We start from the raw sequence: 15,194 nt of genomic DNA, 5'->3' as shown, positions 1-15,194 counted from the left end.
AGTCTCATGTGTTGTCAGGAAATTATTTGATTCTATAAGTAAGGATAGAGTGACCTTGAAAATTTTCAACTGATCACAGAGTCAGCATGGATTTGTAAATGGTAAGTCATGACTGATTAACTTAATTAAATTTTTTGAAGCAGTCACTAAAGTAGTGGACAGTGGGATGCCTGTACAGATTATTTATATGAACTTTTGAAAGGCATTTGATAATTCCTTCATTAGAGATTGTTAGCTAAAGTTGAAGCTTGTGGAATTGAAGGCAAATTATTGACCGATTGCCAAAATTGTGGTAAAAGAGTTTCAATGACAGCAAACGCAAGGTCATCCGCTTTGGACCAAAAAAAGAATAGAACTGAGTACTTTTTAAATGATAAATTTTAAATAGTGGAGTTTCAAGGAACCTTGGGGGGTGGGAGGCCCGGGATTGGGGGTGTTGTGGGGGTTGCGGGGGCAGAGTTGGGGGCAGGGGTTGGCAGGTGTGTCTGGGGCGGGGAGGGTGGTGTCCAGGTATATAGACAATGAAAATGTCTATATGTCTACAGGACATAATCAAAATCGCAAACGCAATGTTGATCTTTATATTTATACCATGAGAAAACAAGGGGGTAGAAGCTATGCTAGCGCTGTACAAAGCCACATCTCGACTACACCTGGAGTACTGAGAGCCATTCTGGGCATGACTCCTTAGGAAATGTGCTTTGGCCTTAGATGGAGTGCAGCACAGATTTACCAAAATGATGCTTCAACTCCATGGGGAAAATTATGAGAAGCGATTATACAATCCCTGGAATTTAGAAGGTTAAGGGGTGATTGATCAAGGTTTTTAAGATATTAAAGGGAACAGATAGGGTAAATAGAGAAAATAATTTCTGTTGGCTGGGGACTCTAAAGGATAGACTAAAAAAAATTGAGCTAGACCTTTCAGGAGTGAAATTAGGAAGCATTTCTATACATAAAGGGTAGAGGAAGTTGGAACTCTTTTCCACAAACAGTAATTAAAGCTAGATCAATTTTAAAATTTAAATCTGAAATTGATTTTTTTCTATTAACTAAATTAAATGGATTCAGGACAGTTGTGCTCTCATTGATGGAACAGGCTTGAAGGGCTAAATGGTTTACTGCTGTTCCTATGATCCACAGGGTTGGAGAAAGAATGTGGGGAGGGAAGAGGGAGAGCGAGGGCTGAAGCAAGAGAGAGTGGGGGCAGTAGTGAGAGAGTGCATCTGTGGTGGCGCAAGGGAGTGTAGAGTGAGAGAAGCAAGAGAACATGTGTTTGGGGAAGTGGGAGAGGCAGTGGCAAGAGAGAGGGAGGTATTGGGGAGGGAGAAGGAGAGAAAGAAAGAGTAGGGTGGGAGAGGGAGAGAGTGGGGGAGGGAGAGAGTTGAGGAGGGAGAGAGAGGGAGAGAGTCGGTGAGAGAGAGAGAATGGGGAAGGGGAGGGAGAAAGTGTGGTGGAGGGGGAGGAAGAGGGATTGAAGGAAGGGGAGATTGAGTTGTTAGAGAGTAGTGAGAGAGGAAGGAAGAAAAAGAAGGGGAGAAAGAGAGCTAAAGGAAGAAGGAGTGAATAGAGGGAGGATTGGAAGAGAAGGAAGGAAAGAGTGTAGGGATGGCAGAGAGGGAATGAGGAACTTAGGGGAAGAGAGGGGAAGAGGGAGGGCCTGGATAGAGTATAGTAATGCTGGAAATCCACATCCAAATTCCAGTGATGTTGACCAGGATTCAATGACAGTGGCCAGTGGCAATGTTACTAGTGATGTTCGGTTGGGCTCCACAGTGCCCACAAGGTTGGGGCTCAGCGCTGTTATAATGGAGACTGGTTCTGATGGTAATAGGTTGTTGAATTGAGGCGTTGGTATAGATTGGATTTGTTGCTGATCAACTTCATGTTCTCATAAGTTATTTTCTTGTCACCTGCAGAGTGATGACGGGATTGATGGTGACACTTGGTCCCAGCACAGTGATGAGTGCAGTGTGCCAACAAAAGATGTGGATGTTAACAGCTCGCTGTCCAGTTTCCAATCTGCTGCTGTGAGTACTGGAATGTGCTGAGTTCTGAATCCCTTGCTGGGGATGTGTGTTTGTTTCCCCTTCCTCTTGGATGTGACAGGTTCCAATCCCTGTTGTGTATACTGGGATGTACTAGATCTCGACTGCTGTTTGTACTGGGATTTTCTATTGATTTAGCTGCCACATTTAAGACATCCTAAATCACCAAAGATATTGGAAGAATGAATGTGCAGATGTTTCTGCTACATGAGAACCTTTCTCTGTGAGGCAGTGCTGTGTTTTGTTGCAGTTAAATATTTAGCAAGGGTGACTCCCAGCCTCACAAAGTAACAAAAACAAAATTTGCTAGAAAAACTCAGCAGACCTGACAGCATCTGTGGAGAGAAGGACAGAGTTAACGTTTCGAGTCCAGATTACTCTTCTTCAGAAGTAAAGAGAAGTATAAATGTGGTGAAATGTGGCATTCCGTTGGGACCATTCCCTCCGGGACACCCTGGTCCACTCCTCCATCACACCCTACACTTCAAACCCCTCCCACAGCACCTACCCATGCAATCGCAGAAGGTGCAAAGCCTGCCCCTTTACTTCCCCTCTTCTCACCGTCCAAGGACCCAAACACTCCTTTCAATCGAAGCAGCGCTTCGCTTGCACTTCCCTCAATTTAGTCTACTGCGTTCACTGCTCCCAATGCAGTCTCCTCTACATTGGAGAGACCAAACTCAGACTGGGTGACCGCATTGCAGAACACCTTCGGTCTGTCCGCAAGCGTGACCCAGACCTTCCTGTTGTTTGCCATTTCACGCCCCACCCTGCTCTCATGCCCACATGTCTGTCTTTGGCCTGCTGCAATGTTCCAGTGAAGCTCAACGCAAACTGGACTTAATATTGAGTTCAACAACTTCAGATCATGAACCTCTGTCCTCCATCCTCACCCCTTTTTGATTCCCTTTTTTCAAATATTTAGTTTTTAATATTAATTTTTATATATACATTTTTCCCCCACCTATTTCTATTATTATTTTAAAAATTTATTTCCATTCATTGTTTTATCCCCACCTTTTAGCCAATTTTGATCTTTTCTCCCACATCATCCCCTCCCCCCACCCCACCCCCACTAGGACCATCTGTCACTTGCTCATCCTGCTTTCTACTCTTAATGTCACCATTAGCACCTACTTTAGCCAGTGTCACCATCATCAACACCCCTTTGACCTTTTGTTTATGACATCTTTTGCAATCTCTCCTTTTCCTCCACCTATCACCGGCCTTCTATTCAGCTTCATCTGCCCCACCCCCGCTTTAAACAGTATATATTTCACCACATTTCTACTCCTCTTTAGTTCTGAAGAAGAGTCGTCTGGACTCGAAATGTTAACTCTATCCTTCTCTCCACAGATGCTGTCAGACCTGCTGAGTTTTTCCAGCAATTTTTGTTTTTGTTTCAGATTTCCAGCATCCGCAGTATTTTGCTTTTATCTTACAAAGTAACATTTGGGCAGAGAATTGGCGATGTGTCAGGAGGTCGCTCTACAATTAGTCACTCTTATTGTGCTGATTATTCTGCCCACATCCTGTTTTCTGTTAACAGAGAAAAGCTGACTATCCTGACAGTTCTCGACTCTAATTTTCGAAGGTTCACAAACAGTTGCAGTTGGTACGCAGAACACATTAATACAAGGATCATGCTGCTGTATATACTCAAGGACAGCATGAGAAAGCTTGGAACAAGAAGAGATTGTTTTATCTATGAAACCAGGTGCTGCCAGAAATGGTGCCTTTACCTATCTTAATCATAGACACTCCTCTCTTCCTAACTCTATGTGAGCCAAGCAGGCCTTTGTAAAACCCTCAATCTCTGTCCCATTGGATATTGATTCTTTCTTTGAGGTGCAGTGTGAATGGACAGTATTCACATTGTCTGTTGGTGCTGCCATAGAACTGGAAGACTAATCTGTCTGGGATTCACATTTTATCAGCTACTTTACCACACCCTTAGTTACCATTTCACACCAATGTTGTCAGCATTATTGGGATAATATTTCTAATACTCGATCTGAGGCAAAGAAGAAAGAACTTACACTTACAAAGGGGTTTTAACAATCTCAAGAGCAGCCAATAGACATAGTAGCCAACGAATTACATTTGAAACAAAAACAGAATTACCTGGAAAAACTCAGCAGGTCTGGCAGCATCGGCGGAGAAGAAAAGAGTCGACGTTTCAAGTCCTCATGACCCTTCAACAGAACTGAGTATAGTTAGGAGAAGGGTGAAATATAAGCTGGTTTAAGGTGGGGGGCAAGGGGTGGGGAGAGAAGTTGAGGGTGGGGTGGTTGTAGGGACAAGCAAGCAGTGATAGGAGCAGATAATAAAAATATGTCACAGACAAAAGGATCAAAGAGGTGTTGAAGGTGGTGATATTATCTAAGAAAATGTGCTAATTAAGAATGGATGGCAGGACACTCAAGGTACAGCTCTAGTGGGGGTGGGGTGGAAAGACTGACAAGGTATTAGTTGTAGATTTAAAAATAATGGAAACAGGTGGGGAAAGAAAAATCTATATAAATTATCGAAAAAAAACAAAAGGGAGGGGGAAGAAACGGGGTGGGGATGGGGGGAGGGAGTTTAAGATCTAAAGTTGTTGAATTCAATATTCAGCCCGGAAGGCTGTAAGGTGCCTAGTCGGAAGATGAGGTGCTGTTCCTCCAGTTTGCGTTGGGCTTCACTGGAACAATGCAGCAAGCCAAGGACAGACATGTGGGCAAGAGAGCAGGGTGGAGTGTTAAAATGGCAAGCGACAGGGAGGTTTGGGTCTTTCTTGCGGACAGACCGCAGGTGTTCTGCAAAGTGGTCGCCCAGTTTGCGTTTGGTCTCTCCAATGTAGAGGAGACCGCATTGGGAGCAACGAATGCAGTAGACTAAGTTAGGGGAAATGCAAGTGAAATGCTGCTTCACTTGAAAGGAGTGTTTGGGCCCTTGGACGGTGAGGAGAGAGGAAGTGAAGGGGCAGGTGTTGCATCTTCTGCGTGGGCATGGGGAGGTGCCATAGGTGGGGGTTGAGGAGTAGGGGGTGATATTACATTTGAAGTTTAGTTGCTATTGTTATGTGGGCATTTGTGGCAACCAAAATTTGCACAATAAGATTGCAGGACAGCAAATTAAATGCATAATCAGATAATCTGTTTTGATAGTGTTTGTTGAGGGATGAATGTTATTCAGGATACCAAGAGAACTCCCTATTCTTATTTTGAATAATTACATTCACCTGAACAGATAGGTGGCGCATTGGTTTAACAGCTCATCTAACACCTCTGACAATGCAACTTTCACCCCAAACTATGAGTTTAAGTCCTGAACTGGGATTTAAACTCACATTCCCCTGACTCCAAGGTGTGAGTGAAAATAACTGCTTCAAATTGACTCTTTTTTCCAAAAGTATTTTTTACTTATAGAATGTGTAAAGGTGCATTACAGTACAATTCAAATATGGCAGTTCACATCTTGCGATACAGATCAATTTGTTTAAACACAGTGCATGGGCTGCCTCACTCCATTTACAATGCAGGCTACATCTACATTTACGTTGCATTTAAATTTTCTAACACATACAGCCTGAGGGATCTTAAACAAAAAACAAAAATAAAAATACCTGGAAAAACTCAGCAGGTCTGGCAGCATCTGCGGAGAGGAATACAGTTAACGTTTCGAGTCCGTATGACTCTTCAACAAAACTAAGGAAAAATAGAAAAGAGGTGAAGCTGGTTTAAGGGGTGTGGGACAGGTAGAGCTGGATAGAGGGCCAGTGATAGGTGGAGATTGCCAAAAGACGTCATAGACAAAAGGACAAAGAGGTGTTGACGGTGGTGATATTAGCTAAGAAATGTGCTAATGATGACATTAAGGGTAGAAAGCAGGACGAGCAAGGTACAGAAAGCCCTAGTGGGGGTGGGGTGGGGGGGAAGGGATCGAAATAGGCTAAAAGGTAGAGATAAAACAATGGATGGAAATACATTTAAAAATAATGGAAATAGGTGGGAAAAGAAAAATCTATATAAATTATTGGCAAAAGAAGGGGATTGGAAAGGGGGTGGGGATGGAGGAGAGAGTTCATGATCTAAAGTTGTTGAACTCAATATTCAGTCCGGAAGGTTGTAAAGTGCCTAATCGGAAGATGAGGTGCTGTTCCTCCAGTTTGCGTTGAGCTTCACTGGAACATTGCAGCAGGCCAAGGACGGACATGTGGGCATGAGAGCAGGGTGGAGTGTTGAAATGGCAAGCGACAGGGAGGTCTGGGTCATGCTTGCGGACAGACCGAAGGTGTTCTGCAAAGCGGTCACCCAGTCTGCATTTGGTCTCTCCAATGTAGAGGAAACCATATTGGGAGCAGCCAATGTAGTAGACTAAATTGAGGGAAGTGCAAGTGAAATGCTGCTTCAATTGAAAGGAGCGTTTGGGCCCTTGGACGGTGAGGAGAGGGGAAGTAAAGGGGCAGGTGTTGCACTTTCTGTGGTTGCATGGGAAGGTGCTGTGAGAGGGGGTTGAGGTGTAGGGGGTGATGGAGGAGTGGACCAGGGTGTCCTGGAGGGAACGATCCCTGCGGAATGCCGCCAGGGGGGGTGAAGGGAAGATGTGTTTGGTGGTGGCATCATGCTGGAGTTGGCGGAAATGGCGGAGGATGATCCTTTGAATGCGGAGGCTGGTGGGGTGATAAGTGAGGACAAGGGGGACCCTATCATGATTCTGGGAGGGAGAGGAAGGTTTGAGGGCGGATGCGCAGGAGATGAGCCGGACATGGTTGAAGGGCCTGTCAACCACCGTGGGTGGAAAACCTCGGTTAAGGAAGAAGGAAGACATGTCAGAGGAACTGTTTTTGAAAATGGCATCATCAGAACAGATGCGACGGAGGCAAAGGAACTGAGAGAATGGGATGGAGTCCTTACAGGAAGTGGGGTGTGAGGAGCTGTAGTCAAGGTAGCTGTGGGAGTCGGTAGGCTTGAAATGAATATTTGTGGACAGTCTATCACCAGAAATTGAGACAGAGAGGTCAAGGAAGGGAAGGGAAGTGTCAGAGATGGACCATGTGAAAATGATGGAGGGGTGGAAATTGGAAGCAAAATTAATAAATTTTTCCAGGTCCAGACGAGGGCATGAAGCAGCACCGATGCAGTCATTGATGTACCGGAGAAAGAGTTGTGGGAGGGGGCCGGAGTAATATTCCTCTCCGCAGATGCTTTCAGACCTGCTGAGTTTTTCCAGGTATTTTTATTTTTATTTTTGTTTTGGATTTCCAGAATCAGAATGAGGGTGACATTTGGCTACATTTCTTCCCCCTTTATCTGAAGATTTGTACATTATGTCCCTGAGGGTGAGGTCCATTTTCGATCTCCAGACAAAGTAGGAGATGGTTTAGATAACTGTCACCACACAGCCAGAGCACGAGACAGTATTGCAACTTGCACAACAATACTTGAAGCACCTCACACCTGATGACCGAGTTCTAACCTACAATCAAGAGGAAACATCGCTCCCACATTCCCAGATTCTGATTGACTTTAGCTATAGTTCTTGGTGCATGCCCTGGCCCCATATTCCCAGCACCTTCAGGCAACCTGATCTGACGGTGAAGGGGACAAAGGATCAGTACGCCTAATTCCCAAGAAGGCGGTCTTGCTTTTGTTGCGATTTACTCTAGCTCCCCAGGACAGTTTGACTGGTCAAAAATGCTGCTTGATCTGTGGACTAAAAGTGGATCCAAGCAGAAGACAGTAATGCCTTCCATGTACAGGAAGGCCTTGAAGTGAATGCCTCCGCTGTCTAGGATCATTGCCCCTTTTACATCTGCATCCTTCCTGATGAACTCAGTAAAGGATTGGTACAACACACAAACAAGGCAGAAGAGAGATGACAGCCTTGCCTGATCGGAAGGCTTTCCAATTTCCACCCTTTGATTAAAGCCGCGCTACTGATGTTTGTGTAGAGTAGGTGGATCCAATTTCAGATTCCCTCCACAAACACCATTTTAGAAAGCACATCCATCAGGTATGTGTGTGATATTCTGTCAAAAGCCATTTCTGATCCAAGCTGATTAGGCAGCTGCCCTTTCTCCTGTCTTGTATATATGCAATTTGCTGTAAGGAAACATGCCCTCCAATAGATCCTTCAGATTCAAAGAAGACAACTGACTTAATGCCAATCTCAATGTTGCACTTCAGATAAGGAGGAGTTTTCCACTTAGACTACAGTCACCTTGTCAAGCTATGTGGCACCCTACTGTAGGGGTGGGGAGTGCGGAAGTGCAGTGTCAACTTCACATTGAATCTCTATCTTTGACATCAGGTTTTACACCTTGCTGGTGCCTGAATCTAATCTTGTCTGAGGTGGGATATAGTAACTATGTTAAATCAGTAGAAAACTTGTAACTCCCAGGTTTGCAGTAAAGATGACCTTTACCTGAAGTGCCGTAGTATACCAGGCTACGGACCAAAAGCTGGAAAGTTGTTTAGGTTGGATAGCTCCATATTGGCCAACACAAATATGATGGCCAAATGGCCTCCTTCTCTGGTGTAAGATTTCTATGATTCTATTCACACAGTAGGGCTCATAAGGTCCATTAGATTGCACCTATCTCTCTGACCCAGGAACCTGGGCAAGCAATGTAACAGAAGCATCACTGACTGATACTCTGTGTTTTGTCCTGTAGCTCAGTGGCAGTATGATGAGCTTGTACAGCAATGCTGATGTTGGATGTGTTGATGTGAGAGGCAGTATCACTTTCTCACTCCATTTTGATGAAAACAATCTTGAGTTCAAAATTCATGTGGTGCAATGTGATGATCTAGCTGCAGCCAAGAAAAATCGTTCTGATCCGTAAGTACAGAGTCTTTAGTGAAATATGGTTTTGACACAAATTTAATGATTTGCGGTAAATGGAAGCCCAGCTGTTAGTGATGAGATGGCGGCATCCACACCAGCACATGGCCAGACAGGTGGAATTGTGATTCGGTTCCGAGATTACTATGTGAATCCTTGTGGCTGTGTGCATGTGTCTTGGTGTCTCCGAATGTGCATGTCAAACAGTGTCAGGCATACTTAGTGATTTTACTAACTTTACCGTTTAACAGTTATGTGAAGAGTTATCTTCTCCCAGACAAATCATCCCAAAGCAAACGTAAAACCTCAGTGAAGAAGAAAACCCTGAATCCTACATTTAATGAATGGTTAAAGGTAAGATCAGTTATTGTATCTTTATTTTCATCTACCTGTCAGTGAAATGTACATGTATGCCCTAGCTGGCATTTATGTGATATATAACTGACACACCCCCCAATATATACATCATACATATACTGATGCAAGCTGGCATATATCTGCTCCATCACCAAGACTGCCTACATCCACCTCCATAACATCACCTGACCACCCCTGCCTCAACTCAACTACTGCTGAAACCTTATCCTTGCCCTTGTTATTACAGAACTTGAATATTGCTGAAAAGAGAGACATGTTGCAGAAGCTTTTCATCTTGCACTTATTAGGACAAACACAATAGTACCAAATTTCACATGATCACAACAGTTTATACCACAGGACTGAAAGGGTGCTGATTGAGTGACAAGTCAACTCTGATAAGCTGAGGCATTGCCATGAAGAAAGCAACAGAGAACTATGGGCTCCCCATATGGTAATTCAAAAAGGCTCAAGGCGTGAACATATTCCTTTTGTTTGCAGAGAAGCAAACTGAAAAAGGAAAAAATTAGGAAAGACAAATGTGGGCTCATTTCGGCCAGAGAAAGGAGACTTTATTATAGGGAATAAGGAAATGGCAGAGAAACCAAACAAATACTTTGTGTCTGTCTTCACGGAGGAAGTTACTAAACACCCCCCAGAAGAATTAGAGAACCAAGGGACTAGCAAGAATGAGGAACTGAATTAAATTAGTTATTAGTAGAGAAGGAGTACTGGAGAAATTAATGGGACTAAAAATTGGTAAATCCCCTGGACCTGATGATCTACATCCCAGAGTGTCCAAAGAGGCGGCTGTAGAGATAGTGGATGAATTGGTGGTCATCTTCCAAAATTCTATAGATTCTGGAACGGTTCCTGTAGATTGGAAGGTAGCAAATGTAACCCCACTGTTTAAGAAAGGAGGGAGAGAAAAAATGGGGAACGATAGACCTGTTAGTCTGACATCAGTTGTAGGGAAAACGCTAGAATCTATTATGAAGGGTGTATAACTGGACACTTAGAAAATAATGATAGGATTGGTCAGAGTCAACATGTATTTATGAAAGGGAAGTCATGTTTAACAAACCTTTTGAAGTTTTTTGTGGGTGTAACTAGCATAATAGATAAGGGGAACTAATGAATCTGGTGTATTTGGATTTTCAGAAGGCTTTCAATAAGGTCCCACTTTTCCGACTTCCTCTGCAGCCACCCCCCAAAATAATTGAGTCATTTAGACCCGCAACTTTCTCTTGCTCCTCTCATATAGAGATGGAATAAATAGGTCTTTCTCAGATCGGCAGGCTGTGACTACTGCAAGGATCAGTGTTTGGGCCCCAGCTATTTACAATCTATATCAATGATTTAGATGTGGGGACCAAGTGTAATATTACCAAGTTTGCTGATGACACAAAACTGGGTGGGGATGTGAGTTGTGAGAAGGATGCAAACAGGCTTCAAAGGGATTTAGACATGCTAAGTGAGTGGGCAAAAACATGGCAGATGGAATATAATGTGGAAAAATATGAAGTTATCCACTTTGGTAGGAAAAACAGAAGCGCAGAATATTTCTTAAATGGTGAGCGATATGGAAGTGTTGATGTCCAAAGAGACCTGGGTGCCCTTGTTCATGAGTCACTGAAAGCTAACATGCAGATGCAGCAAGCAATTAGGAAGGCAAATGGTATGTTGGCATTTGTGGCAAGAGGATTTGAATACATATGTCTTGATGCATTTGTATAGAACCTTTGTGAGACCGCACCTGGTCTCCTTACCTATGGAAGGATGTACTTGCCATGGAGGGAGTGCAATGAATATTTGCCAGACTAGTTCCTCCGATGGCAAGATTGTCCTATGAGGAGAGACTGAGGATACTGGGCCTGTATTCCCTCGAGTTTAGAAGAATGAGAAGTGGTGTCAATGACATATAAAATTCTTACAGGGCTTGACAGGGTAGATGCAGGAAGGATGTTTGCCCGGGCTGGGGGCCTAGAACCGGGGACATTGTCTCAGAATAAGGAGTAGGCCATTTAGGACTGAGGTGAGGAGGAACTTCGTCATTCAGAGAGTGGTGAATCTTTGGAATTCTCTACCCCAGAGGGCTTTGGAGGGTCAGTCAATGAGTAGGTTTAAGACAGGGATTGATAGATTCCTAGATATTAAAGACATCAAGGGATATAGAGATGGTACGGGAAAATGAAATTGTGGTAGAAGATCAGCCATGATCAAGTTGAACAGAGGAGCAGGCTTGAGGGGCAAAATGGCCTTCTCCTATTTCCTACATTCATGCTGCTACTCTGCAGTGGCGATGCGAGTTGTATTTTCCACTAATAGGATGCTGCCGTCAGTCCAAAAAGACGTTCTGCCTACCACACAATTGAGCAACGGCATGTATGAATTTCAGTGTAGGTGCAATGCCAGATAGTTGGGCTGTATGTCTCAACGACTGGCAGCTCGAATCAAACAACATGTTCCTTCGCTGTTTGTTTTGAATGTGTTTTTCAGTCAGATCTGGGGTTTTACTTGGAACTGGTGTACTTGGTCACCGCCTTTGTCCCTTCTGACACGGCGTGCTTGGCTAGTTCCCCGGGCAGCAGCAGGCGCACGGCGGTCTGGATCTCCCGGGAGCTGATGGTGCTGCGCTTGTTGTAATGGGCCAGGCGGGAAGCCTCACCCGCGATGCGCTCGAAAATATCGCTCACGAACGAGTTCATGATGCTCATGGCCTTGGAGGAGATGCCAGTGTCGGGATGAACCTGTTTCATCACTTTGTAGACGTAGATGGCATAACTCTCCTTCCTCGACTTTCGCCGCTTCTTACCGCCCTTTGCTACCGGTTTCTTTAAGGCTTTCTTGCCTCCCTTCTTGGGAGCTGGTTTCTTCTCATCAACCATCGTCACTTTCAGACACAGAATCCTTCGCTGTTTGTAATGGACAGAGTGCTGACTGTACTCAACTAGCCTGTTCTTGCAAAACGCAAAACAAAATGTCTACTGATAGATGTGATTCCGTGATTGGGCAGCTGAGCAATCCTGAGTACACTAATAGCTACACTAACAACCAATTTAAGATAATCAGTTGAGCTCTTAATGTGGCTCATTTATGCTTGCTAGAAGCGACTTACATTCATATGCAGGGACCCGTTCTCTGCATTCAAAAGGAATATATTCAAGCCTTGCACCTATTTTGAATTACTCAGAAGCATGGGTAGCCTATTTTTCCCCGTTGCTTTCCCCATGGCAACACCTTGGCCAATCAGAGTCGACTTGCCAACCAATTTCCCTTTCTCCTGTAGTATAAATCATGATTATTTGAAATTTGGTATTCTTGAGTTTGTACTAATTAATGCAAGATGAAAAGCTTTGGCAACATGTCTCTCTTTTCAGCAATATCCAACATCCTTGCCTTTGTTACCTACAGATTTGACTATTCCAATTCTCTCCTGTTTGATAATTCTCCTGTGAAACGCCCTGTGTCATTTTCTATGTTAAGGGCACTGTAAAAATGCAGGTTGTTGTTGTTGGCATTTACATCAAATATATACTGATGCACCCTGACATAGATATCATGTATACATCGACTCATACCTTCATTTATATCATTTTACACTGAGACATCCTGACATCATCTACATGCTGACACAGACATATATACTCCAACATATATTGTGAGACACAGGCATACATATATCATATATACCTGATGAGCACGCACACACACAGGGCAGGATTTCCCGGTCGGGGGGCAGGGCCCGCTTGCCGACATGTAAAATGACACGGGATGACGTCGGGCAGAACTCCCAACCTCACCCCACGTCATTTCAATTTTCAGGTCGGCGGGGGCTCAGCTGAGTCAGCTGTGCACCCGCCGACCTGTCAATGGCCTATTGAGGCCATTGACAAACTCATTAACATCATTAACGGACCTGCCCGTCCAACCTTAAGGTTGGTGGGCAGGCCGGGAGCCCTGGCAGGCTTCAGAGAAAGCATGAAACCTCGTCCACAGGCGGGATGAGGTTTCATGAGGGTTTTTAAAAATTTAATAAAAGTTTAACTAAAAGTGATGGACATGTCCCAACTCATGTGACAGTGTCACATGAGTGGAGACATGTCAGGGAAGTTTTATTTTTCTATTTTTAGCATTTTTACATTTGGAGCCGATCTCCCTGAGGCAGCACTTAGCCTCAGGGAGATGAGTGCGCTCTTTTGCGCACCTGCACGAAAGAGCGCACTCTCAACTCAGGGAATCACCACCACCCCCCCACCCACCCCCGTCCACACCGGGAGCACATAGCGCTTCCTGGTGGACGTCACGCTGGGTGGGCCTTAATTGGCCCGCTCATGTAAAATGGCAGCGTGCCCCCAATCGGGGGCACTGAGCGGAGGCATGCCTCCACGAGCCCACTCCTGAACTTCCCCCCCCGACGGGGGAAAATTCTGCCCACACATATATATACCATTTATACCCTAATACAACATATATTCCCTGACACACACACGCATACATATACATTGACACACACATCTACATATGCCATATTTACCCTGACACACACACACCTGAACATACACACCATTACATGTATACACATACCTTATATACTTTGACATATACACACCGTATATATCTTGACACCAATGCATAAACACAAACCCTGTTACATCCAGGGACACGAGTACACTCCTGTAACCATATGCACAGAGGCATGTAGTTCTCCACAGCTCTGGCTAAGATGTTCGTCAATCCATTCTAAATATGTTGCACCTGTTCGCTATGTGTGCCTGTTATTGGAACAATATCTTCATTCACCCTCTCTTTTTTACTAAAGTACAAACTGGGGAAAGATGAGCTGCAGAGTCGGACTCTAAGCATCTCTGTGTGGCACAGTGATCACTTTGGGCACAACCTCTTGCTGGGAGAGGTGGAGATCCCACTTAACTCATGGGATTGGAGCAATATCAAACCTACATCCTACCTCCTACAGCCACGGGTAAGATGTTGTGACTGTCCTGCGCACATGTACTTGCAGGATACTGTCCCATTACCTGTGTACACAGTTATATTTACAATCTAAGGACTGAGAAACAGCTATTCATTGCAAAAAAAGCTGCGACTTCCAACAGAGCAGGCAGGATGTGCACTGTCATGAGTGACTGATGCTGAGCCTGCACATTGTACAACAGTTAATGTTCATATTCCTTGGTGATGTGCTTGACATCTGAGTATTACACATGTTAGAGAAAACTTTCCAATTGGTTGAAGCACATAAAGTGGATGTAATTAATTGGGAACATGGAAACATAGTATGATACTTGATTTATGCTCATTTAGTGATTTGTCCTGTTCACCAGTTGTGTTTGTAGTACAAAGACAGCTAGTGGCTCAGTTAAATATAAATGGCCCAGATTTTCCTGAAACTGTGAGATTGGTGATGGAACAACCTTTCACCATCCAAGCAGTCAATCTTGATGATCACTCACGCCCAATTTCCTGCACTTTCATTCTAAATACACCACATTAATTAGAATGGAGAATGGGGAGTGAGGGAGGCAATGATGCTATAATATCCCATTCCAACGTACTTGATGCTGCTCAGTCTCTCTCTTGCTATAAGTTCACAAAAATACAAAAATTCACTGAGAGAATAGGGTCAGATAATCTGGATGTATATCCATATTGCAAATACAAGTTGCTTTTTACAGTCACGAGCATTGTTGGAATCATCTTCAGTTTAAACTCTATTCCAGCCTAATCAGAATTGTGTTTCTCATGTAAACAGGAACATGGTTCAGTTGGTAGCGCTCCTGCGTCTGAGTCAAAAGGTTATGGGTTCAAGTCCTACTCCAGGACTTGAGCATCAGTCTAGAATTTTGTGCTCCAGTGTAGTACTGAGGGAGTGTTGAACTGTTGGAGGATGAGACATTGAACCATCTCAGATGAATGTAAAAGACTCCATGACACTCATTT

At 44.1% G+C, this 15,194-nt stretch overlaps 2 protein-coding genes across 2 annotated transcripts in view; one reads left to right on the top strand and one right to left on the bottom strand.

The window, feature by feature from the left end:
* LOC144696048 (synaptotagmin-like protein 1) overlaps positions 1-15,194 on the top strand; it is a 29,899-nt gene that overhangs the window by 3,467 nt on the left and 11,238 nt on the right. The window contains exons 3-6 of the mRNA XM_078567253.1: positions 1,920-2,030; positions 8,707-8,873; positions 9,128-9,230; positions 14,056-14,217. Of these exons, the coding sequence (XP_078423379.1) occupies positions 1,920-2,030; positions 8,707-8,873; positions 9,128-9,230; positions 14,056-14,217 (543 nt within the window). The remainder of the gene's footprint in view (positions 1-1,919; positions 2,031-8,706; positions 8,874-9,127; positions 9,231-14,055; positions 14,218-15,194) is intronic.
* On the bottom strand, positions 11,747-12,138 carry LOC144696050 (histone H2B-like). Its single transcript, XM_078567254.1, has one exon. The coding sequence runs from the start codon at positions 12,119-12,121 to the stop codon at positions 11,747-11,749; it is 375 nt and encodes a 124-aa protein (XP_078423380.1). The 5' UTR covers positions 12,122-12,138.

Source organism: Cetorhinus maximus, chromosome 21 (genome assembly GCF_964194155.1).
Source record: "Cetorhinus maximus chromosome 21, sCetMax3.hap1.1, whole genome shotgun sequence".
In the NCBI taxonomy this organism is placed as follows: domain Eukaryota; kingdom Metazoa; phylum Chordata; class Chondrichthyes; order Lamniformes; family Cetorhinidae; genus Cetorhinus; species Cetorhinus maximus.
The sequence above is the reverse complement of the archived record's forward strand: the minus strand, read 5'-3'. Positions and strand labels throughout refer to the sequence as shown.